At 38.7% G+C, this 25,239-nt stretch overlaps 3 protein-coding genes and 1 long non-coding RNA gene across 5 annotated transcripts; 3 read left to right on the top strand and 1 right to left on the bottom strand.

Annotated features, from left to right (window-relative positions):
- The first annotated feature begins 1,054 nt into the window (after nt 1-1,054).
- On the top strand, nt 1,055-2,344 carry LOC135678995 (RING-H2 finger protein ATL2-like). The gene has a single exon (XM_065192313.1). The coding sequence runs from the start codon at nt 1,132-1,134 to the stop codon at nt 1,969-1,971; it is 840 nt and encodes a 279-aa protein (XP_065048385.1). The 5' UTR covers nt 1,055-1,131; the 3' UTR covers nt 1,972-2,344.
- Nucleotides 2,345-7,762: 5,418 nt separating this feature from the next.
- LOC135679966 (fimbrin-1-like) lies at nt 7,763-12,280 on the top strand. 2 transcript variants are annotated; one of them, XM_065193945.1, is made up of 15 exons: nt 7,763-7,901; nt 7,987-8,139; nt 8,277-8,447; nt 8,529-8,767; nt 8,853-9,024; nt 9,466-9,504; nt 9,621-9,689; nt 9,791-9,907; nt 10,085-10,296; nt 10,514-10,669; nt 10,778-10,977; nt 11,067-11,227; nt 11,315-11,411; nt 11,641-11,732; nt 11,841-12,280. In XM_065193945.1, the coding sequence occupies exons 2-15, from the start codon at nt 8,053-8,055 to the stop codon at nt 12,138-12,140; spliced, it is 2,112 nt and encodes a 703-aa protein (XP_065050017.1). In that variant the 5' UTR covers nt 7,763-7,901; nt 7,987-8,052; the 3' UTR covers nt 12,141-12,280. The 2 variants fall into 2 exon arrangements, with proteins under 2 accessions (XP_065050017.1, XP_065050018.1); XM_065193946.1 differs by lacking the exon at nt 7,763-7,901 and having other exon boundaries at nt 8,001-8,139; nt 8,239-8,447.
- A 796-nt stretch (nt 12,281-13,076) lies between these two features.
- Nucleotides 13,077-23,199, bottom strand: LOC135678993 (protein-tyrosine-phosphatase IBR5-like). The gene is made up of 5 exons (XM_065192310.1): nt 22,791-23,199; nt 20,212-20,311; nt 14,194-14,251; nt 14,002-14,108; nt 13,077-13,608 (listed from the first exon to the last, which is right to left on the bottom strand). Exons 1-5 carry the CDS (start codon nt 23,025-23,027, stop codon nt 13,304-13,306), a joined length of 807 nt encoding a protein of 268 aa, XP_065048382.1. The 5' UTR covers nt 23,028-23,199; the 3' UTR covers nt 13,077-13,303.
- Nucleotides 23,200-23,886: 687 nt separating this feature from the next.
- Nucleotides 23,887-24,892, top strand: LOC108953390 (uncharacterized). The gene is made up of 2 exons (XR_001979056.2): nt 23,887-24,190; nt 24,483-24,892. It is a non-coding gene; the product is annotated as an uncharacterized LOC108953390 (long non-coding RNA).
- Nucleotides 24,893-25,239: the final 347 nt, after the last annotated feature.

Here is a 25,239-nt window from a genome sequence, read left to right as displayed (position 1 = left end):
TTGTTTATAAGTTTAAATATTAAAGAATATTATTGATGCTTCATACCAAACTGATTAGACGAAAGAAACATTTAATTAGTTTACAAGAGTTTGGAAACGGTTGGTATTCTTGAACTGGTGAGGGGCCCCTTTAGAGAGGGGCCCTTCCAAAAATTGGCGAACGAAGCCCCACCGAGAGTAGGGTGGGAGAAGCCTCACTCGCCGATAGAGAATGTGTTCGCTTTCATGGGTGTCGGCACGACCGACCGTCTCTATACGATCATTAGCCAGTCGCCTTTCATCCCCTGACAAGACGGATTGAAGATAATCGTGAGGCAGGGCTCTTCTATATAATAACAGCTTCCGCCTGCCCGCTAAGAAGGCTCTTCGATGTGGGACTAAATGCTACGGTCAGTTCTTCCTGGACCTTGCTATCTTAGAGCCCACATATAAACAGATCTTATGCAAGCTTATTCATTTAAATCATTCCCATAGCAAATAGCATGAGATTGATTGTCAGCAAAAGCTCACAATAGAGATGGTATTGGATTGGGTCTTAGTTCGGATCGGATCCATTTATGATCCAGATCTCAACGCGAAATTGAGAATCTGAGTAGCCAACAGATGGCTTTGCTACAATTTGATTGATAAGTATTATTGTTTGTGGATTTAGGATCCTCATGCAATCCGATAACCTTAATGAATCTATAATTAAGATCCACACCTAAAATTCTGGATCAAGTCGTGGATCGATTTTGAATTATTGGACCCATTATCATCCCCAGATAAGATCACCTAAATCACGCGGGTTTGGATTTGGATAGACACTCTCTTCGTGGAAGTTTCTTCACCGAGTCAAATGGCCGCCTGCAGTAGACACTCCACCCGCCCACGAAGCTTCACACGAAACACCAACCCAAGTCTCGGTTGGATTCCGTATACCCCATCTAACCGCGTGACCTTATTTGCTCGACCCAAATCACCCCTATTGCCTCGGCTTAACCCGCTCGCAATGAGGGTTATTTTCGCCCACATATCCGCCCACACCATACGTGCTAGTATAAGTTAGGCGTTGCGTTATAAGAAACGGCATAAGCGGTGGGTTTGTTAGACGCACCTCCATTTCGTCGGGACGGGCGGTGAAGCAGCGTAATGGATGCGAAACCCGATGGTGATCTGAACCCGGGTCCTCGCGGCTACGCCCTAAGCGGCAAGGTTATGCTCACATCTACCGTCGTCCTCTTCGCTGCCGTCCTGCTCCTACTGTTCCTCCACCTCTACTTCCGGTCGCGATTTTTCCTCCTCCGACGTCGCCATCGCCGCCTCAGGCGACGCCTGATCTTCTTCGTCGACGGCGCCGGGGGCACCCTTCCCTCCTCTTCCTCCGCCGCCCACCGCGGTCTCAACCCCACTGTCCTCAAATCCCTCCCAGTTTTCGTTTTCGCCGCCGCAGCGGGCGGCGAGGAGGGGGACGACGACGTGGTGGAGTGCCCGGTGTGCCTGAATGAGTTCGAGGAGGGGGAGAAGATGCGGGCCCTCCCGAGGTGCGGCCACCGCTTCCACATCGAGTGCATCGACATGTGGTTCCACTCCCACGCCACCTGTCCCCTTTGCCGCTCCGCCGTGGAGGCGTCGGCGCGGCTGCCGCTCCCCACGCCAGCGAATCAGGTGCTCCTGCCAGTACCGGCGCCGCCGGAACCGGGACGGCCTTATCCGGCGGATCTGTTCGAGGAGTGCCGGAGGGAGGACGGAATCGGGTCGTCGGCCTCGAGCTCCGCCACGGGGGAGCTTAGGATCGAGGTGCCGATGAGGGGAGCGGAGGGCGAGCAAGGGTTAGGGTTGAAGTCGCCGGGGAGCAGGATGCTTCTGCTGACGAGGTTTCTTAGCAGGGATGCGAGGGTCTGCCGCGGCGGAGGCACGGCGGCGGAGCCCGATCCGGAGCGGGGAGTAGAGGCGGCGAACAGTATGCCGCCGCCACCGTCGGTACTGTAGCGTTGAGGCAACAGACGGATACGATGGATGGATGGATGGATGGTAGGCGTCGATATGAAGAGGCCGCGGATACGACGGAGCGTAGGATTTTAAGGAATTTTATTTTCTTTAATTCTTGTGAAGATTTTTTATACATTATATATATATATATATATATATATACCGCGGATGGAGTGAAGGGAAGGAACGTAATAGTAGTGGTCACGGGTGTTGTCGGCTTCCATTGCATGTAGGACAAGCTAGGATGCATCCTGTGAAGTTTCTACCGGTGCATTGACTCGTCACTGATGAGTCTGCTGATGTCACTGGCTGATGGAAACTAGTGTAACACGAACGCAAGTTTCATTTGACGAAAACAACTTTTGATTTTAAATTCTTAAGATTAAATGAATGGTTAGGAGACAGAGACAAAAAGGAAAAAGGAAAAATATCATTACTGAAGTAGACAAAAGTACCAAGGGAGCATGTTCATCCAAAGATAAAATATTATAAAATTTAATAATCAATCGTAATCCAACATCATTGTGAAATTTAATAGGATTATTAAAATGTTAAATTTTATATAACTTAAAATGGTTAATGATGTAAATGTGGAGTTCTACGGGAATGCTTTGAGGTGAAATTTTTGGGATTCATTTTGATCTCTTGAATTTTTTTTTTTTGCTCGATAAAAAATAAGGGTCCAAGAGTTCTTACCAAAAATAAAGGTGTAAGTTATTTTGTCTTTAAACAAGTTACTCATACTCGAGTTGATATCTTTTTTTGATTGGGTGATGTAGAATGACTAACAGCTAGATTCATAAAAAGAAAAAAATTAGATAACTATCGAATACTTGGCACATTCACATACAATAAAAATTTTGTAAGTTTTATTATTTATGTAAAACTTAATTTATTTTTTGACTGATATATCATAATATTCTGAACCATTTTTATAGGCATAGATACAAAAATAAAAGGAAAATTATAAAAATAACATGTTCCCTTTGAACACAAAGTAATAATTTTGACTTGATTTTTAAAAAAATAAAATAATATTTCGAGCTTATATCTTTATAAAGATGAATCATTTGTAATCTTAAATCAAAAACAAATATGATATATTTCATTTTTTTCTGTATTTATTTTCCTTTTTTTCCTCATTGAGTAGATACTGACATATGATAACTTATTGCATATATGAAATATTTTGATCAAATTTATTTAAATAAAAGACAGAATAAATTGGTTTCGCATCATTAGGCTATCTAATAAACCTTTTAAATTCTTTTTCACACCAGATATGATTTAAATTTTATTGTCTTGATTGAACTTTTTTTTCTCAAGTTGATAATTAAAATTAACACAATAGATTGATGCTAAAAAAAAATTCTCAAAAAAATATTGCAAAAAAATTGAAACCAAGATACTGTATAAAAAAAATCCTCTTGACATAGAATTAAGGGCCTTTCCTTTCCATCTATAGTAACATTTAGGTTGATTGTTGAACAATAGCACCATCAGTAACTTTTTAGTGATCGTAGATTTAATATCAATAATCAATCTAACATTACATTCATTTTTGTAGAGAAGGGCAATGATCTACTTTGGCCCAATAAATTTGACCTCAATATGAGATGCACTCGGTTAATAAAATAAGTTCAATCTTTCATAAACAACTATTCCTCGTAAGCTAGTGATCCATCATCGCTATTATTTTGTCGATGGACCCATATCGTGTAGAGAAATCTAGGGGCGACATCACATGCGCAACGGAATAACAAAAAACAAAAATTCTAAATTTTCCAAAAAGGTGTTCGTCGTCGTGTGAAGATTGGTGCGCAAAAACCTACGAAACTAAAAACCACGTGTGAGATAGTTGTGTTACCTAGAGAAATCATATATCCTTAAAATCCTACAGGATGAAGGAGGTTAAGCATCCTCCTCTCTAGCAGTGATCCACATGATAGGGGCTACGAAGATGCTCCTTGAATTGCTGCCCAAATTTTCACACCTGTTGTCTAAGAAAGAAAAGGGGGGAGGAGAATAGGAGGTGGCAACCAAGAAGCTTAATCCTTTGGTTCTCTCCTATTTATAAATGCCTCGTATTAACTTAACCTTAATGGATCCTACCCTATTGGGTATTAAATCTTTATCTAACTACCCAAGCCTCTCAGATTATTGGATCTCTATCCAATAATTTCTCATTGACTCTTATTGGATCTCATCCATAGGATCCAATAATTCAAGAGCTTTTTGGATATTCAAAAAGATAGGGGGCTTCGACGAATATCTCATATCTGAATCTCTACTCGTCGCAATACCTACCATATGTGTATGACCCTCCAAGCCTAATATCGAGCTGGTCGTGAATTATTATCTCTATAATAATTCACTCTACTCATCAACTACGGACGTACTGGACCACTACGCCATAGTCCCTAGACAATATAGGAGAATCCAATATTTTGAACATATTTGTCCTCAGTTATTATATACATATAGTCTTTTATCTATCTAATGTCACAGAGACCATATACTGGGCATGGTGCTATGAAGCCTATATGATTTCTCATCGAGTCTCGCTCTCATCGAATTCTCTTGAAGAACTATTTCTCTCTCAATCCGAACGACCTTGGCCAAGGATTTGTTTGAGCAAGAATACACAAGATATTCTTCTCATGATACCGAGAGCAAATGATCCTCTATTGACACTCAATAGCCATCGTAAGATTGGCTACTACTCTTGATGATCGATTGTGCTAGATTTGAAATTTTTAAATCTATAAGTCTAGTATCAAAGAGTAAAATACTCATATAGGACATCCTTAGTGTCTTAAGACTAAGGACCAAGTATACTATCGGGATAATGAATTTATTGTCGAATAATGAGGTATCATCAACCATCCAACATTCCATGGGCAGATCAATCAATGAACTCATTCTCCAATGAACACCAACGTTATAGCCCTAGTGTCTCCACACGAGTAGCTACGAGACCAACTGCTTCCATCATATAGACAGATATACAACACATTAGTCTGTGTGATTATCTCGATATCCTTCTTTAATAACTTATGACCGAAATTATTTAGGGTCGGTGTTTAAAGGTAAATCGGTCTCGTTATTATGATATCATCACGATCAGATTCCCATTGCATAGATCCATAGAAATCACAATATATTTATGCAACAAGCAATATAAAGTGAGAAAATATCATAATAATAATAAATAAAAAGATCATGTGTCATGTCACACGTGTTATCATTCACGTGATTGACTTACAGGACACCTATGACTAGCACGTCGCTACTACTCTATCGACGAACCCATTGTGATCGCCTCTTTACCAACATATCTCTTATCCAATTCTTGATTGTGCTATTTTTCTCAACCATATAAGTTAAAGTAGTAAAGATGTAGATAGATAGTAGCCTCCTGGACCTTTTTTTTTTTTTTTTTTCTGAAAATTGATTTGTCAAATCGATTTACATTCTCATTCTTCGTTAGATCATTTTAATTATTATTATATCTTTTTATCCACATATAAGAACTTAGACATCAATTATGTATTTCTCATTTACATATTATTGATCAACTAGCAAACTCCCTTATAAAGTCTTTCGTCCATAAGATATTTCAATTATATCAGTCCAAGATTGATATTCTTGACAAAAACTCATTCTTATGGGGACATAATAAAAGATTGTAATAGAGACATACATAGACATCTAATATTTGAGGATGATTTAAGTAGCTGATTTAATTACATGATTTGAAAAAAATTTATATCTTAAAACTTATATAAACACTTGTCTTTTCAATAAATAAAATCAATCTCTCTTTTATAGTCTATTACTCAATTCAACATTACAAGCCATTTAAGTGTTTGTTAGTTGATCATGAAGAGTTCTCTAACAATCTTACTTGCCCCACTTCAGAAAATAAATTAGTATATAAGGACCGAAGCTCTCATATTGGAGAGAAAAATAAAAAAGAAACCAAAGAAACAAGAAAGGCATGGGTCAGAAGAAACATCCAAAGGGAGAATATGCTTCCCATATCTCAACCATCGTTTCTAGAGGAAAACTAATGTTAAGCAAGGAAGGTTCTTATGATTTCTCAAAGGAAGTTCGACTCAAAACTTGCTAAATTGAAACATTAGGAGTTTGTTATTTGCCAAGAACAAAGTAAAAAAGCTTTCCTTGTTTCCATCCGAAGAATCGGATGAAGCGTCGAGGGACCAATGACACGCCGGACAACTTGATAATTGCTTAGAATTAATTGTCTCGATCGAAGTTTTATTTTACATATGCAGGATTAACTACGATGGAAATAAGACATACCGATTACTACTATATAGGTCAAGTCGAATCGTTACGGTACATTGTTTACCTGATCTTTAAAAACAGAAAACAAAAAACAAAAAAAAATTATGATGCTTCTCTTGGATGCAAAATACAAAGATTAAGTTAGCGTTTTACAAGAAAAACAAAAGCTCAGCAATAATTGTAAGTCATTAAGGTTAAGAATCAGATAGCTTCCCTCGTCGTCTCGACAATCCAACGGAGGGACAAAGCACTCTCAAGCTACTTTGGACCCATGGCAGACATCTTCCCAAGGTTCAACGGTCCAAGCTAGATAGATCCAAGCCGATGACTCTCATCATCATCTCATCTTTCGAAACACATGTCGATTTTTATGATGATGTATCGAATGAACAGTCTCTGGTTGGGCAACAAGCTTGTTTATTGTCCTCATGCCCCAGCAACTTGAGTCATTCAAATCGAACTTAAAAAGCTCTCTCTCTCTCTCTCTCTCTCTCTATCCACTTGATGTCTCAACAAAGGTCGATGAACCTTAATCGAATGAAGCATATCCCTACATCCAATACATTGGATGTTGCAACGTACGACAATTCCATCTGGGACACAAGCATAAAAGCTTTTGATGCATAGCGTAGTTATTATATTTCTCTCATAATTATACATACATATATATATATACATTTAATTTCAAACCAAAAAAAAAGAAAGAAAAGTTTAAGTAGCTGAAGATAAAGAAGAATTTTGCTTCTTCTTCTTCTTCTTCTCTCTCCAACAAGGAACGGAACGCCTGGTCCTGCACCACAGACTATGATAGGTCCCGAGTCATCTTACCATAAATAGACTTGCGAGAGACCCAGTCAAATCTGACATAGCTCGAGTCAACGAATCCAATGGCACCGTAATATTAAGAAATTATATAGATATGTGCAAGTGTACCATCTAATTTTATGACTCTTTATCTACCATAAATAGGTAACGACATTTTCTATTTTATACTCGATGGTAGGGAGTCACACGTAGGTGCGGGCGGGCCCCTCGGAATCACACATGCCAGACGAGCAGGTGGTCGTCGTTGCATGCAACGACAGTTTATGAGGCGTCCCTCTCTTCCCCACCCTCCTCCCCGGCTTCGCCACCGACCACAGAGAATAAGGACGGAAGCAAAGAGTGGCCTCCCTTCCGGTCGGCTGGCGGACATTCCAGGTGCCGCAGTGCGGAGGCGCGACTCTTCCTCTTAGTAATTCTTTACCCTTCTTTTCCTTCTTCTTCCTTCCTTCCTTCCTTCCTTCCTTCTCGGATCATTGATTTCGCCCTCACCCCGTCTCCGTCTCCGTCTCCGTCTCCACGCTTTGCCAGGTAACTCCAGAAAGAGAAGGTCCCTTCTCCTCCTCTTCCATACCGCCACCACGCCGAAGTAGGAATCCAGGGGTATGACAAAAGAAAAGGGAAAGCAAAAGGAAGATAGAAATTGAGTGAAGTAAAAGGAAAGAACTTGGAGACGGGAACCATAGACATGATGAGGATGGAAAGGAGGAGCCTCCTTGAGACCTGACTTGCCTCCGCTCTTCGACCGGACAGTAGCATCTTATCTTTCGCCTTTTCCGCGGTTTCCTGGCATAAATGTGAGAGAGTTGGCAGCTTTTTGCTGTTCTTGGATCGTTCCGTGAGTTCTCCTTTTGCTGTTCTTGATTGCATCCGATTGTGCAGGTGGTGTTCTTGAATAGGGTACGGGGAATTCGACTCCAGCTTCCTCAGGGAATCGAGTAGGTAAAGATGTCGGGCTTCGTCGGCGTCCTTGTTTCCGATCCATGGCTGCAGAGCCAATTCACTCAGGTCGAGCTGCGAGGCCTCAAATCCAATGTAAGCAGCCGAAACCCCCTCTGTTCTTCTTCTTCTTCTTCTTCTTCTTCTTCTTCTTCTTCTTCTTCTTCCTCGTTGTTCTAAGACGCCGCTTCTTAGCGACGAGTTCGCCTGATCATGGATGTGGCCTTGGCTAGTACCTCTCCGCGAAGGGGGATTCGGGACATGTGACGGTCGGGAATTTGCCGGCGGTCATGGTCAAACTGAAGGGTCTCCATGAGGTGCTCACGGAGGAAGAGATCTCTGCAATCTTGAACGCATCTTATCCCGATGACAACCATGAGATGGACTTCGAGGCTTACTTACGGGTACTCGTCATCGTCTGCAGCGGTTCTTGCATCTCGGTCTGACGTATGTTTGATCGAGTGTAGAATTCCTGAATTGGGCAGGCGTATTTGGATTCGCAAGCAGAGGCGGCAAACAAGCGTGGGAGCGTGAAGAATTCCTCTTCGTTCTTGAAAGCCACCACGACCACACTTCTTCACACCATAGGCGAATCCGAGCAAGGTTTCTTCGTAGCGCACATAAATGGCTACCTTGGAGATGACCCATTCTTGAAGAACTACCTCCCGCTGGATCCGGCTTCAGATGACCTGTTCAACTTGGCCAAGGATGGAGTCCTTCTTTGGTAATCTTCTCGTATCTGATATGTGATCCTTCATCGTGGAATGATCAATGCATTAGTTGATGCATTTTGCTTTGACACGCATCAGTAAAATGATCAATGTTGCGGTGCCGGGAACAATAGATGAGAGGGCGATCAACACAAAGCGGGTGCTGAACCCATGGGAGAGAAATGAGAACCACACTCTGTGCCTCAACTCTGCAAAAGCGATCGGATGCACGGTCGTTAACATCGGAACGCAGGATCTGGTGGAAGGGAGGGTATGTCCCTTCCACTTACTTGTGTGCTTACCGGAGATTCTTAGACCTAATATTATTTATCTTTTGACGTTCGTTCTTTTAATTTGTAGATGCATACGTTTCTTTCTCATCGACCAAATAGTAACAACAGCTATTATGGAATAATGATATGATGAGACCAGTCATCGTCAAATCATCAGAACTCACAAACCTACGAGTAATGCAGATGTTAGAGCAATCACAAAAAAAAAAAAAAAAAAAAAAAACCTATTAATTTTATTCCCAGGGGCTTTGAATTTTTAGGAAACCAATCTACTGCTTTTTTTCTTTCTCGTTTATAAACAAACAAACAAACACTAGGGAAAAGAAACTTGGTTGGATCGATAGCTTGTTTATCGTTCATCTGGTCTCGAGAGTAAAGTCGAAGTGTGTGTCTTCTGACATGCTCGTTTTCTGATGCAGCCTCACCTGGTGCTTGGTTTGATATCTCAAATTATAAAGGTATTATTTTTCATAGTGTATGTAGATAGATAGATAGATATATATTTGGTCCATTCAACACCTTTATTTTTCTGTGAATTCGGTTCACTGCTTGGCCATTCTCATTCTCTTGTCAGATACAACTGTTGGCAGATCTCAACCTGAAGAAGACACCTCAACTCGTGGAGCTGATAGACGACAGCCAGGTTCCAAGATCACTCGATTCTCTCAGCGATGCTATGCTGCACTTGCTTTGTTTGCTAGCATATTTCGACTATTATGCCAGCATATTTCGGTCTGATTACAGGATGCGGAGGAACTTATGGGTCTGTCACCAGAAAAAATGTTACTGAAGTGGATGAATTTTCACCTCAAGAGGGCAGGCTACAAGAAGACGGTGACAAACTTCTCTTCTGATTTGAAGGTAAGAAATATAGTATAGTAGGCAGTAGCAGGACAAAAAGTAATTCTGAATTCATATTTGCCTAGTTAGTATGTATGATGATGCCTTGGTTCATGAAAATTCCATTCTTTTTGTTTGCATCGTGTTGCTTGCTGAACACCATTACATACAATTACATATATGTATACATACATACAGGATGGAGAGGCTTATGCATATCTGCTGAATGTTCTTGCACCTGAGCACTGTAACCCTGCAGCACTAGACGCCAAGGATCCAACCGAAAGGGCTAAAATGGTGCTTGATCATGCGGAGAAAATCAATTGCAAAAGATTTGTGACGTCGAAAGACATCGTAGAAGGCTCTGCAAATCTCAATCTTGGATTTATCGCACAGATATTTCATGAGAGGTACAAAATTTATATATTTTTTTTTCTCAATTTCCAGCGTGACTGACTGACTGACTGACTGACTGACTGACTGACTTTTTCATTTATTCCAACTTAATATTTTATTTGTTCCTTCAAGAAAATCTCCACCATCTGCTTCTTCTGGACATGCTATGTGGTAGTGCTTTTGTAGCAGCACTACATACTGATTCTGATTCTGTGGTATTGCTTTTTGTAGGAATGGTCTGTCCACAGACTGCAGAAAAATCTCATTTGCGGAGATGATGCCTGATGATGTGCTGGTGTCCAGGGAAGAAAGAGCTTTCCGGCTGTGGATCAATAGTCTTGGAATTACTACATACGTTAACAATGTTTTCGAAGATGTTAGAAATGGGTAAAGCCAATTTATTTATTTATTTATTTATTTATTTATTTATTTATTATTATTCTTATTATTATTCTTATTCTTATTCTTATTATTATTTATTTGATTCTTCTGCAGGTGGCTTCTTTTGGAAGTTCTTGATAAGTTGTCTCCAGGCTCAGTTAATTGGAAGCAGGCGACGAAGCCTCCCATCAAGATGCCGTTTAGAAAAGTAGAAAATTGCAATCAAATAATAGAGATCGGACAACAATTGAAGTTCTCTCTTGTTAATGTTGCGGGCAATGATTTTGTTCAAGGAAATAAAAAGCTAATTCTCGGTATGATTTTATTCCTTCTCGACTCCACACTCGATTACTTTTTCATTCATTCTTGATACTCGTGCATTTGTTCTTTTTTTGCATCACAGCTTATTTGTGGCAATTGATGAGATTTAATCTATTGCAACTCCTGAAGAACCTGAGATATCACCACTCTCGAGGAAAGGAAATCACAGATGTTGACATCCTGAAATGGGCTAACAACAAAGTGAAAAGCGCAGGAAGAGTTTCCCGGATCGAGAGTTTCAAGGTAAAAAAAACATTTTGTGTTTTCTAATCCTGAGATGAGAATATTAAATTAATGTATCCTCCTCCTAATTTTGATCTCCTCTCTCAGGATAAGAACCTATCGAACGGCATATTTTTCCTGGAACTCTTATCTTCTGTGGAGCCGAGGGTCGTCAATTGGAACCTCGTTACCAAGGGCGAAAGTGGTACGTTCGTTCAATTTCAAACCCCAGTGTGGATTGTTTGAATCCAACTTCTACTTTTACTCGCTATTAGTATTTTGTCTTTATTTTTTTTTTTTTTTACTTGGAGCTCATAATCAAAAGTGGCAGATAAGATTACTCTTTTGTTCGTTTGCTTTCGATTAAATTCTGTGGTGGCTTCCTTCCTCGAGGTATATATAATTTATTTATTTATTTATACGTTGGAATGCAGATGATGAGAAGCGGTTGAATGCTATATATATTATTAGCGTGGCGAGAAAGCTTGGGTGCTCCATCTTTCTACTGCCTGAGGACATCATGGAGGTAAAGCTCCATTATTTATTATTTATGTACGATCATAACAACGATTATTAATTTTCGGAGGAAGAAATCAAGCTAATTTAAGTACGTGAGTTTCTGCCATTTCCCCAGGTGAATCAAAAGATGATCCTCGTTCTCACGGCCAGCATCATGTATTGGAGCTTGCAACAGCCATCAGAGGAACCGGATCGATGCGAATCATGTGTAGATGATTCTTCCTTACATAGAGCTGCGTCCGAGATATCGATAGACGATACCACCTCGGAGAAAGCTCCATCCGATTGGGAAGATGGAAGCTTGACTGCAAGCTTCATATCGAACATCGCATCCGATGATGCTATCTCGGAAACTTCAGAGATAGAGAACGGAAGTAGTACTACTACCACCACCACCACCACCACCATACCATAGGTGGATGATAAAAATAAAAAATCGAACAAGATTTGGCTGGTCAATCGTCGACACGAAGACTTCCTTCTGATGTAGCTTTTAAAATATGTGTAAAGATGAGAACAAAAAACAGTCTTCCACCACTCTTTTTTTTTTTTAAATGTCTTACACAGCCTCTTACTATCTATTATCCCCAACAACAAAAAAAAGAAAAGAAAAAAAAAGGAAATTCTTGAGGAATTCATCTCCGTTAACCATCTGAATAAGAAGGCTATGGCCAATTATTGCTCATCATAACAACTAGTTGCAGCAGCACCCAAGTAGGCCGTATGAGCTGCTGAGAGGGAAGGTATTATGTTACCAATATTCGACGTCTATATGGATCTAAATTACCAAACAGCCACAGGTTTGGTGTTCCTTTGTACTACTGTTCATATTTTGCAGTTGGTTGGGTAATGTTACATGTTTAGAAAAATTAAAATGAAACGCAAAACAAGTTTATAAAATAGAAGATCAATTTTCTTCCAAGTAATTGACACAAATATAATGTTCAATTAACATTGCACTACAAATTGGAGATGGATTTCATCACTTCATTTAGAGAGAGAGAGAGAGAGAGAGAGAGAGAGAGAGAGAGAGAAAAGACAACAACACAATATCCACTTCATTTAAGAGTTACCAGTTTTGTCCAAAGGCATCAATACAATAACGTCAGCAATATGGGTCCCAAACCCGAATCAAAATTCAATTCAGGGTTATATAAAAGATTCATTCAAGTATAATCATCCTCAAAATAATCAAATGTTATAGCTTTTTTATTGTTATTGCCAAGGGCAGCAATATGTTGAAAATCAAAGTGAAAGAAGGAAATTAAAACACAAACACAAGATGATCAAACAGTAAGGAAAACATAAAGCCGGTTAAACCAACCAATCCTCTTATGTGGTAGACATCTCATGAACAATAAAATTATTAATTCATTCATAAAGTGTTACCGTCCAACACACCCAACAAAAAAAAAAAAAAAAAAAGTAAAAGAAGAAAACAAAAAAGTAGTTTCAACATAGGCTCATTTCTCCCAGAGCACTTTGTGATTCCAAACCTGAATGACAATCTATTCACATCACCCATCTTTTGGGTACAAAGAGGATCTCCGGTCCAGCTGCTTTCACCCAAGCAGTTCTTCATGAACTGTCCATGGGGGCTTCACCCCCAGTAGGAGGCACAACCACAAAAGCATTGTTTTCCATCACTCTTTGCTCTATGTTTCTGCCTGCACCAAATACAAACTCACTTCCCGTGCTCGGAACCGACCGATCGAAGACGGATGCCGTAGTTGGTTGATTGAACACAGGGGCTGGAGATGTATTGACTGGCAATCCAAACCCAAACGATGGAAGTGATTCCGGCGGAAGTACTGGTTGCATGGCTGTGGTTTCACCAGATCCAAAAATCTTTTGTTCATAATCCAGCAACTGCTGCTGGACAGCTGAAAGATACAATAAACGAGGGAGACAACAATAAACAGCTAAAAATGAACCAATAATACAGTATGGATCCTCAAGATTTTTGTCTTCCATTTATCTAGCATAAACCACAGCATGCCCCAAATAAAAAAAGGAAAATATAACTCATAAACACAATATGGATTCTCAAGATTTTTTATTTCCGTTTATCTAGCATAAACCACAGCATGCCAAATAAAAAAAAGGAAAAAAATAACTTATGAATACAGTATGGATCCTCAAGATGTTTGCTTTCCATTTGTCTAGCATAAACCACAGCATGCCCAAAAAAAAAAAGGAAATAAGGAAAAAAAAAAAAAACTTATGTACGGTTTTGTGCTCCATTTCTTATATGATGCACAGAGAAGAGTAAAAACCTGGGGATAACTCCACCATTGGTCGACGATCTCTAACCCATTGAAAACTTTGTGCAAATCGCCATCCTTTGCATTTCATCAAATAGGCCATTACGATTGCTGGTGACCTGCCATAAGGAACCAATAAAACAGATGCTGTGCATATAATACCCGTGTCAATGAAATAAAAATGTGTAACTGAACTAAACCAACCTATTTTTGCCCAACATACAGTGGACAAGAACACGTGCCTTCTCCTTGTCGCATTGCTCTGTATTTAGAGAATAATATTAATATGAAAGAACAAGAACTACATGAAAGTAAAGGCCAAACCAATTAACATCCTAGATCAGCTGATAAAACAACTCACATGTAGTAGGTCTGAATAGTACATATCTTTATTTATGCAAGGTACTGCAACAAGCATGGAAACAGTTTCAAATTCAGACTGGAGAAAGGTCACTGAAATCCCATACTATTAGTAGTTTACTACTGTATTGTACTTTTAGTACTAAGAATACTTTTAATTTGCATTTTGCACAATCTTACATATATCAAATTCTCTATGCGGCTCTGCTTATTAGGATATCCTAATTATGGTTTTCTTCTTCTTTACTTCTATTATCACATCCTGGTACAAATTAACTCGCATGCCAAGAGAATTATTTCGTGCATGAACCTCCCTTCGAAAAACCTTTATGCAATCATGACAAGTGATATCAGAAATAACCTAATATTGGGTATGGTGAGAGTCTCGGATGGAAAAGGCCACCCGTGGACTGGGCTAGAGAACACGCTACAACGTAGAGTGACCATTAGGTTTTGGGTCTAATGCACCATGGTAAAGTTTGATTCTAAGTTCCATTGGTCCCTCACTGTAATATCCTTCATTTCTTAATTATTTATGATACCTATAAATTTTTATAATATCTTGATTATTTTAATATGAGAATTTATTTAATATTTTTTTAATTATATAATTTTATATTGAAAGCTTAGTGCAAGAGGCCTAATTGTGAATTATAGAACCTGATAGTGATTTGTAAAATTTTCCATGATAAGTTAGTGGAAAAAATAAAAATTATAAGTGGGCACTAGCAAACAAATGAGGGTGCTACCTCATACTTGCTCTGACACCTAATATTAATTTGTTGCATACTTGACACCTAATATTATTTTGTTGCATGCTTGACACTTTGCAACATTTAGATTTAGGTAAGCACTAAAGATTAGAAACCAAAAGTTAGACTTAATTAGTGCCTTGGTTGCCTTCGATAGCACACTTGAGAAAGAGAGTGAAGTGAAAGAGAAGAAGAGAATGTGTTTGTTTCTGACTTGAGAATTTGGTCTAATTCAAGATCTTTAGGAAATTAGCTATCTAAGGAAAGTGTTCTACCTGGTCTTACAGTAATTTGATCTCAGATTATTTTCTATTTATGAGCAATTAGTAGAGATTTATTTTTTTCTAATAGTATAAACTTCAATTGAATTGTAAACTTAAAATCTAGGAATTTTGAGAATCTTGACCTTATTTCAACTATAACATTCTGTACAAAAACTCTAAATTGAGCAAACACAATTTTATTAGAAACTAGATTCATAGATCTTTCTATTAACACCTTATTTGAATGATTTGAAGCACCAATGCCCGTCTAAACACTTATTCTAGTGAAGTGATCCATTGGATTTTACTAAGTAGAGACAAAATGATGTAACCTGTCTATTAAATTCTTTATAATCTTCTGTGGATAACTTGAATTTATACAAATTTTTTTTTAGTGGAAAGTTGACTCCTATATCTTTCTATCAACATCTTATTTAAATGATTTGGATCGACAATGCTCATTCAAATGCTTGTTTCAATTAATCATTCAAATTCTGCTAAGCATAGACAAAGTGATCTGACCTTATGCATTTCATTACTTATAAGTTTATGTGGACAATTCTAATTTACACAAAACTTGTTTTATTGGAAGCTAAACTCACATACCTTGCTAAAAACTCTTATTTGAATAATCTAGAGCATAATTGTCAATCCAGATGTCTATTATAACTGATATTACAATTCTGCCCATATGATTCGTTTCCAAACTTACACAATTTTTTCTTTTACCTTCTGGAATTTGATTAAAGCCAAAATCCTCCCTCAAATGAGTCTCATGTTGTTGCTTTAAATTCCTTTATCTCTTAGTTATTGATTCTTGTAATAATTGAATGAGTTGTACATATGTTCATTATAGCTTTGGTTTTGCTTCACACGTGCACATGTATATTTTTGTTGTGCCACGTGCTTCCAATACATTTCTATTTTCTTGATTTATACATAAGAATATCTTTATTTGTACTCTGATATTTGTAAAATAATTTAATCCCTTTGCCAGAAATGAAATGAGAATTATGCTATGTTTATGGAGCCATGACGAGCTCATGTCGACAAATGACTTCATATAGACATGGAGACATATGTTATGATCATTTAGAAACGAGTGAATTTATGGGACCATCTAGAAATGGGTAGATTTATGTTATGTTATGATCACACTACATCATCTATATTCCTTAGACACAATTCTAAATAACATACTTATATGTTGTTATTTGCTCTCCTAATATGTATGAATCAGATTAGATGATAAATATGACTCTTGAACTCATACCTTGTATCTTGATCCTTATGTCATATGATTTGTCCTTTCTTATGCCATGGATATGATAGTCGTTTACTGAATTTTTGTAGCTTACTTTTTTGTTATATAAAATTTTCAAGTTAGCTTGTCTCTATCATCACACTCTAGTTAGGTTTAGGCTGAGGCAGTGGAATCATAGAAGAATATGACATGTTTTGTGGTTTTACAAGATATCATTGTAAAGAAAATTTTGGTTGTGAGGTTGTCCATAAACTGAGCTAGTGTTTTTGTAAATGTTAAACAACATCTTATGTATTGGATGTTTAAAAATATTAAATTTGATGTTTTCAAATTTTGAGGTGTGACATTGATAAGAAAAATGGTCAAAGATTTGAATTAACTTACAAAAGGTTTGATAGATGTACTACCACTGATTTGGGGTTCAACATTTTGAGATAATTTAGGCTTAACAAGTTAATGGGTCAATTATTATACCAGACTAGGTAGGAATCCACGTCTGCCTACCATTCTCAATTGTTAGTCTCACATAAAACCTCAAAATTCAAACTATGCAGTATGCACCAAGCATCCATAATTCTCGGAGTCCTTATAATCAACACTTGGTTAGATTAACTGGTTCTGTACCTCCTCGTAGATAACCATCACAAAATAAGACAGAACACAAAAGGATTTATTGGGTTCTAATTAAATATCAAATTCTAACCTTCAAGCAGAATAGCTAGGCTGGAAAACGCAAGAATGCCCCCTTGTTATGGATCATGTAATGCTGAGACCTCAAAAATAAAATAACGAATTATAATAGAATTTCCTCAACCCTGAGTACATCCCAGGTTCATCTAAATGTGGAAACCTTCTTTCCCCTTTGTTCCAAGTACATTCCAAGTTCATCTTACCGAGGAAACATTCTTTCCCCTTTGTTCTTCTTTCTCGTGTTCTCTAAAATATTTCTATTTTCTGTTTGTGATTAGTATAACAATGTGTTTATGAGATCACAGATGCAGAAGGAATGCTCATCTCTGATCTTTCACACTGCTGAAATTCAGTTTGAAATCAATGAATAGCATATTGTACCAGCCATGTTTTGAAAAAAAAAGCCAATCAGGCAGCTGAATGTCTCACCGACTGTTCTAGAATTAATGTTCTGTTGATTTTGCAAGTCACATTTCTTTGGGACTTTCATACCTGTGAGCTCTGCTGCCTCTGGAACTTTTCAGGTAGTAGTTTAATAATTTTCCAAAAAGAAGTATATTGTGTCTAACTCATAAATAACAACAAGCAACTTGTTTGAGAAAAGAGGTCAACGCAGAACACAGAATATACTTTAATGTCTACTTAAAACTACTAAAATTCACTACCTATTTCTGGTGTAAGCACACAAAGACAAACTTTTTCCCCGACAGTTCTTGTTACTAGTATTTAAATAGTTGCATGGAAGTAAAATCAATATATGATATAAGCTAAAAGGTATAGCAACAAAATTTCCTCATCTTAAAAGTCATATAGCGGAGAACATCATGACCTGTTCATATGATATTTCTTGAAGTATAATTTTGGAGTTGTAGATCAATGTGAATGAGCATGAAGTGCATAAGAAATTGATCAAGCAAGAGAATCTTTGAAGCATGCATACTATATCACACACAACACTGACTAATGTCCATTGTATCTCTCAGTACAAAACAAACAGTACATACTGGTCCGCTAAATGAACAGTATGTGGATCCACCTGTTTCAAGCAGTATGCATAAAACAGGGTTGTGCCACCCAATACACCCCCTATATCGGGGGACATGTTCGAATGACGACTGTTACTGACTTGTATCGATCGGTAAATTCCGACCATATCATTCAATCATTCACATCAATGGAGTCTGATGGTCATAGTCGCCTTTCGACCATATTGGTTCAATCACTGACATCAATGGGGTCCAATGGTCATATTGGCCATTGGACACCTTATTAAGGTTGGTTCCACTCTTTAAAACCCCCTTCCTCTCCTCTTTCACTCTCCCTCACTCACACTCTTTTCTCCTTCTCTTTCTCATTCACTCTTTCTCACTCTCTCAATTAAACATCCTAATCGATGATTGAGCTCATTAAAAAACTTCAAAAGGCAAATAGGGATTGGTGGAAGATCTCTAGGAGCAGTTATAAGATTGAGTTCGACAGACGTACCATATTGATATGCAAATTTATAGGATTGAGGACCCAATCCAATGGCTATGAAATCCTGACATTCATTTTGGTGGTAGAAGTGTTGCTTATGTTTATTACTTAATTTGCTGAAAAAGCAGGCCTTTGACACATAATCTAACATCTCAACTCGTTTTATTATTATTATAATGATTCAAGATCAACAAAATTAATAGCGAAGTACACGAGAAAGTTGCCCCCTCAAAGATCCATCTTTAAATAGAGACATCTGCTATCTCATCGTAAAAACCTGAAATTACTAGTCATTTATAACTTATTTGTACTCTACTCTTATTGAAATTGAATTAGATTAGGATAAAAAAGGTATTACAAAGAATTCTTAATTTTTTACGTATTTTTGGCCATTTTTTACCATTTTTGGAAAATCGATATGTAACAACATGCGTATGATACATTGGTGCCGATCCATATATACCGTGATAGAGGATAAAATAACATATTCTAAAGCTAACACATGGACATCTCCACCTCAACAATGAAGGCCGCCACCTCAACTAAACAAATATGACATGAACCCACATAGGGGGCAATTGAGCCACCTTGATCGATAGTTGCGCCTTCTTGGCACGTGGTTGAGCCACATCAATGGAGGTTATGCCACCTTGGCATGTGGTTTAGACACACTAGTAGAAGTTACGACACCTTGGCAGGTGGTTGAGCCACATTAGTGATGGTTACGCCACCTCAACTACCATCTCAGCAGGCTGTTGTGCCACCCCACAACTGCCTTTAACCTTTTAAACCATCGACAACCACTACGACCTGGTTATAAATAAATTCTCTCTCATTCTTTTCTTTCTTCTTCCGCACCCTTATTTCCTGACCACATTGAACACTATTGACTTAAGCATCGAAGGAACTGAGTCGGGCTACCTCCAACCTTGATCTTCTATAGGATCTCAAGCAGCACGTCGAGAGATCAAGCAGCATCCAGATTCAACAGAAGATTCCTCTCCAATCATCATCGACATCTCGGGACAATGTGCGTTGCCCATTATTGGATTGGACCGTTCTTCTCTCTATTTGTCGGACAACCAATCTCTGAGTTAACATACTAGTCCGGGCCAAGCTTGGTACCATCGGTCGGCACGAGACATTGAACCTTGACACTGACAATAATTTCCACTTTAAAGTATAAGCACAATTGTAGAAGTAATTATATACTTTAAGATAAGATCAAAGAGTGGCTCAACAATTGATAAGATTAAAAAATGCAAATTATGGAAGATTGATGAGTGACCCAACAATTGAGATGTTGATTCTATGTCAATGTAACTTCTCTAGGAAAAGAAATTCAGGTTGCTACTTGTAACGTATGAATAAAAGTAATCCAAGAGTATGACAGTTTTACATCAAGGATGAATAATACCTAAAAACTGGATTGCATCATCAAATTGTAGAACTTTGTCATCTTGGAGGCAGTGATAAGTAAAGGAATTCTTGTACAGATTTTGGCAAGCAGGTACAGTCTGCAGTCATATCCAACAATGTATTATGGCAACAGATAAAAGAACAATTTCAAAAGCAAGATAGCTCATTTAAGTTAAGAAGTATCATTAAAGTGGAAATGCAAAATTAGGGAGCAAAAGTTGAAGACTCAAGATTAGCAATATGTCTTTCAATCCACCATATGGTCAAACTTGATATATGAAAAATAAAAGGGAAACCATAATGTAAAGGCTAAAACCAATAAGGATAAGGATATTCCTGATGCGATCTAAAACCAATAAAGCCTTCTTTCAATCCACCATATTCCTGATGTAAAGGCTAAAACCAATAAAGCCTTCTTTATAAGAATTGACTTGAGACTCAAAAGGTATAAGGATATTCCTGATGCGATCTAAAGAATGGCTATTCTGCTTAGTGCAGAACAGCGATCATGGAAGCATCAATGGCAGTTTTGCTATAGCAGAAACCATAATATAGTTGTAGCAACAGGATATTGTGCTCTTGTAAACATAGCAGTTGCTGAAACAGGTTAACAGCCACCATAGGCAATCTCTATATAATTAGCCAAAGCAAATGCTTTAAGCCTTTTATTTCTTGCGATGACCCACTGTATGCCTATAGGTGAATTAGTTAAAAATGACCCTGATAAGATAATTCAAGTTAAACTGATCTCCTATGTGAAAATTGGTGTTAATTTGTCCACATATACAAGCCTTTGTACCTGATTTTTCGAACAGGGGACAGTATCCCATTGATTTCTCCAATACTTCTTGGAGAAATGAGAGAACGTAGTCTCACAGCATGTTATATGGATAACTGTCTCATATCTGATGAAAGAAAAGTAGATACAACACTGAAATAGAATGATAAATCGAATGCAATGTTATTTCCTCCGTTATCCATCACTAAGAAGCAATATATCAACATAATATATTTTAGATCTAGTGTATTATGTTGGGGAGGAAGAGAAGAATTCCAAAACCAAAAGAAAACACCCAGAGATTAACAATCAAAAGCATATCAAGATTAACGTGATTCGGCAAATCCCGTCTACATCAACGGAGAAAATCATATTCTTAACTATTGAGATCAATTACAAGACCTTGAGTTATTCCTACTCAAGCATGGATTTCCTTGTAGTCCCTCTTACATAAATCCAAAAGAATTTACGCCCTTTTCTCACCCTCTCTAAAAACCCTAGAGAGTACCCTCTCTAGATACCCTAGAGAGAAATCAAGAAGCACCAAAAGTATTCCTCATATCTTGCTATCCCCTCACCATAATATACGGAAACAATATTTATAAAAGAACCAAACTATAATTACCAGGATTTCTTTTATTTCTGAGAACTCCTTGTACTTTGTCAATCCCAACAATCTCTCCTTTGGTGAGTATTTTATCCACTTATGTATCTCCTGAAGATAAAATACTTTTACTTCAAGCTCGTTCCCGTTTTCATCACTCATCCTTGTTGAATCTCTGACTATCGGATCTTTTGACCTATGATTCCACTTGTTGGGAAGGAAGAGAAGAATTCCAAAACCAAAAGAAAATACCCAGAGATCAACAATCAAAAGCATATTAGAAAGCCGACACAAGATGAACCTAGTTTAACAAATCCTACATACATCCATGGAGAAAACTAAATTCTTCACCATGTGAGATCAATAACGAGATCTTAAATTATCCCCACTTAAGCACGGATTTCCTTGCCTTTTTCTCATCCTCTCTAAGAAACTACCCTTTCTAAATATCTCAGAGAGAAACCCAAGAGCACCAAAAATATTCCTCACATCATGTTCTCCTCCCATCAAGACCTAGAGATGCATGAGATATTTATAGAATAATCAAATGTTAATTAACATATTTCCTTCTTTCACAAGAACTCCTTGTACTTGGATTCCTTATCCCACTAAGACACTAGCTTTAGGAATCTTAAAATACTAGCTAACCCAACATATTATCAGCAAGAAGAACTGTTCTAATCATACTCCTGAAATATATCAGAATTTTCTTGAGCATTCCATGCCCATGTATTATATTCTTCAGAATGTTTATTGATTTGGACCAAAGTGCAACTCGCTTCTCTATAAGCTAAACATGTTATTCACCATGTTGCATGTATAGGGAAATGCCTTTATCAACATGTTGACTCATCATCATATCCATCTTCAGTTGGAAGAGGTTGCATAGGTACTGCACAATTCCCGAATACAGGGTTGATGAATAGGCGAGAACCATAAAGAGGCTCCTCTTTGCCTGTGAACTACTCAATATTCCAACCTTATTACGCTATGCATCATCCCTAGTCCTCGATCACTAAGTTAATACACCAAACGCTACGATTTCACACACATCACTTCTCTCTAGTCCATCAATTGCTACAACTGAGTACCAGATTTGCGAATCTTTATACAACCAGCTGCGCAAACCATAGCTACCAGTAAACACCACAGGCAATCAAGATCATACAAGAAAGAGCAACAAACAGGGCCTTACGTTGAGGATGTGTGTGATGCGGAGAGTCTTGAGGATCTCCCCCCGGGAGGCGTTGTCGTAGCTGCCGAGGTAGAGGAAATCCGTGAGGATCTCAGAGGGGAAGGCGCTGGCCGGCTGGATCGGCCGCTCGAAGGCGGCGGGGACGCGGTGGCCGCAGACTCCGCAGACCTCACCCTCCTCGTACTTGTGGTAGTGGCCACAGACATCGCAGGGGTTCTCCCTCTCCCTCTTCCTCATCGCGCGTCGGACCCCAGCGATTCGAGCGAGAAGGACACCTCCCTTTAAGAATCACACGGACTCGGAGGTCGAGAGGTCGGGAATCGGCGGTCCTCGATCGAAAAGGCGCGACCTTGCTTGCGCTCAAGAAAGATCTCGCTATCGCGCTCTCCCCGTGTAAAGAGAAGCGTGGGGATCCCTTTCATCGATCTAATAATATTAATTAATGTTAACGCTGTGAAAATGTCAAATATTATTACCAGGATTAACGCTTTCTTTTGCTCGGCTCAAACACAACCCCCACCCCCCACCCTTTTAACAGAAGTGGAATCTGTCGCTACTCTGAAAACAGGACCCAAAACCATCACCTGTAAAGGCCATCCGTGGACCCCACTCCACATCCGGCAGTGCTGAGTTTGGGGGCGCGCGTCTGGGGACGCGAAACAGCGCTTGGTGTTAATCTAGCAGTGACTTGGTACTGCTCTGTGGCTTCACAGCTGATTCGATCGAGGTGAGGACTATAGAATAAAATAATAAAACAAAAAGGACAGGATCTCATCAGCGGTTGCTGCGTGGATCTCAAAGCTAAATGCTACTCTCTAATCTCTTTGGTCAGTACCACGAGGCCCATAAATAAATAAATAAATAAATAGGTAGAGCTTCTACCAAATGCTCTTAAACAAGTTGTTGCCTGAATTCTTTTCTTTCTGTAACTTACAAATGATAAGTGACGTTGGGAAGTTTTAGTTTTAGAATTTAGTTATATTTTGATTTTTTTTCTTTTTAATTTATCCGATATATATATATATATATATATATATATATTGTATCAATGGGGAAAACCTCGTCATTGGAAAAAGACGCACGCAAGCAACTCGATGGAACTTATCCTCGTGTTGTTGTGCGGCTTGGAAAATGTTGACTTGGAGTCGGTTCTCTCACTTTCTCGCCCTCGTCTTTTCCCGCTGTTACTGCAGCTACTGCTCTCAATAGCGAGAGAGAGAGAGAGAGAGGTTTAAAACATGGGTCGGTCGTCGACCCGGCACGGTTCAGCAGCGGTCTTCGGCGGACCGGTGAGGCGGTGGAAAAAGAAGTGGGTCCCGCTCTCCACTGCCGACGACCACGGCGACGCCGTCAATCGTCATCCCGAGGAGCCGCCCTGTAGGAATTTTCGATACGTTCTGGTAACCCTCCCATCTCCTCTTCCCTTGCTGCTCCCTTCTGTATTGGTGTCTAGTTCCTTCCACTTCAGCGGATTTTGGGAAGGAGGGTTTTAAATTTTTCTGATGATACCTTGTTGACCCCCTCGAAATTTCTGATGATTTCTTCTCAAGAACAGTGTTAAGATTGAAAAGATCTCTTCTTGGAAGATAAAGATGACATCTTGCTTATGGAACGTGCAATTGAATATATATTTTCTTGATCAAGCTGTGGGTCTGGTAACGTCTAGTGACTTCTTTCTTCCCCTTGTGGTAGGATCAGTTGAGGTATCAGCTTTTGGGTTTTCTTTGGAAGAGGCAAGAAGACGGTGGTATTGTGTTTTTCCTGTAGCGTACGGCAAGTAAAGTTTCAAGGAAGACGGCCAGTGGAAATTGGTAGATGATCTAAATTAGGTAATTATGGAGGCCATGATGACTGGTGTGATATATGCAACTCTCAGGGTCAGATGGAAGATCAAATGGAATCACTTTGCCCACATTTAGCTGCTAAATTTATTTATTTATTTATTGGTGAATTCAAGGACTTGCAAATGCTGGAAAAACCTGGTTTGTGCAATAGATCAGTCATGCAAATTGCTTTTCCTTCGCTGGGAAATCTTGTAGAAGTGACTTTTTAAGTTTCTTGAGATATATGGTTATGGGCTTACAGAAATCTTGCTTAGTCTACTCAAAGCTTCTCATTTGATTGTTGCATAGTTCTCCAGAAACTAGAAGGACATTCTTTTTAGTTGGAGTTATATCCTACTTACAAAATTTCGTTTCGTTTATAATTTGAGTACTTCTATGTTCAAACTTTTTGGTTGACTCCTTGCAGAACCTTATTGTTGATATGGCATGATGCTTGGGAGTTTGAATTTAGATTCTTTTAGCTAATTACAGTCAAAGTTGGTCAGAAATTATATGTTAGAGCTAGTCCCAGAAAATTTACCACAAGGTAATTTTGACAACCCAACAAGATAATAAAGCGGAAAGAATAAAAACGAGACAAGAACACCAGATATACGTGTTTCGGT

This window comes from Musa acuminata, chromosome BXJ1-7, assembly GCF_036884655.1.
Source record: "Musa acuminata AAA Group cultivar baxijiao chromosome BXJ1-7, Cavendish_Baxijiao_AAA, whole genome shotgun sequence".
Taxonomy (NCBI): domain Eukaryota; kingdom Viridiplantae; phylum Streptophyta; class Magnoliopsida; order Zingiberales; family Musaceae; genus Musa; species Musa acuminata.
Note: the sequence above shows the minus strand (reverse complement) of the source record. Positions and strands in the feature narration are given on the sequence as shown.

What these genes read in the sequence shown, in the direction of transcription:
- LOC135678995 (XM_065192313.1), top strand. Translation starts at nt 1,132, where the DNA reads ATGGATGCGAAACCCGATGGTGATCTGAACCCGGGTCCTCGCGGCTAC.
- LOC135678993 (XM_065192310.1), bottom strand. Translation starts at nt 23,027, where the DNA reads ATGAGGAAGAGGGAGAGGGAGAACCCCTGCGATGTCTGTGGCCACTAC. An exon ending in TGATGCAATCCAGTTTTTAG is followed by an intron (nt 14,252 to 20,211) that starts GTATTATTCATC and finishes CTCTAAATACAG; the next exon opens with AGCAATGCGACAAGGAGAAG. An exon ending in AATGGTGGAGTTATCCCCAG is followed by an intron (nt 13,609 to 14,001) that starts GTTTTTACTCTT and finishes TGTATCTTTCAG; the next exon opens with CTGTCCAGCAGCAGTTGCTG.
- LOC135679966 (XM_065193945.1), top strand. Translation starts at nt 8,053, where the DNA reads ATGTCGGGCTTCGTCGGCGTCCTTGTTTCCGATCCATGGCTGCAGAGC. An exon ending in TGATATCTCAAATTATAAAG is followed by an intron (nt 9,505 to 9,620) that starts GTATTATTTTTC and finishes TTCTCTTGTCAG; the next exon opens with ATACAACTGTTGGCAGATCT. An exon ending in TGCCTGAGGACATCATGGAG is followed by an intron (nt 11,733 to 11,840) that starts GTAAAGCTCCAT and finishes CCATTTCCCCAG; the next exon opens with GTGAATCAAAAGATGATCCT.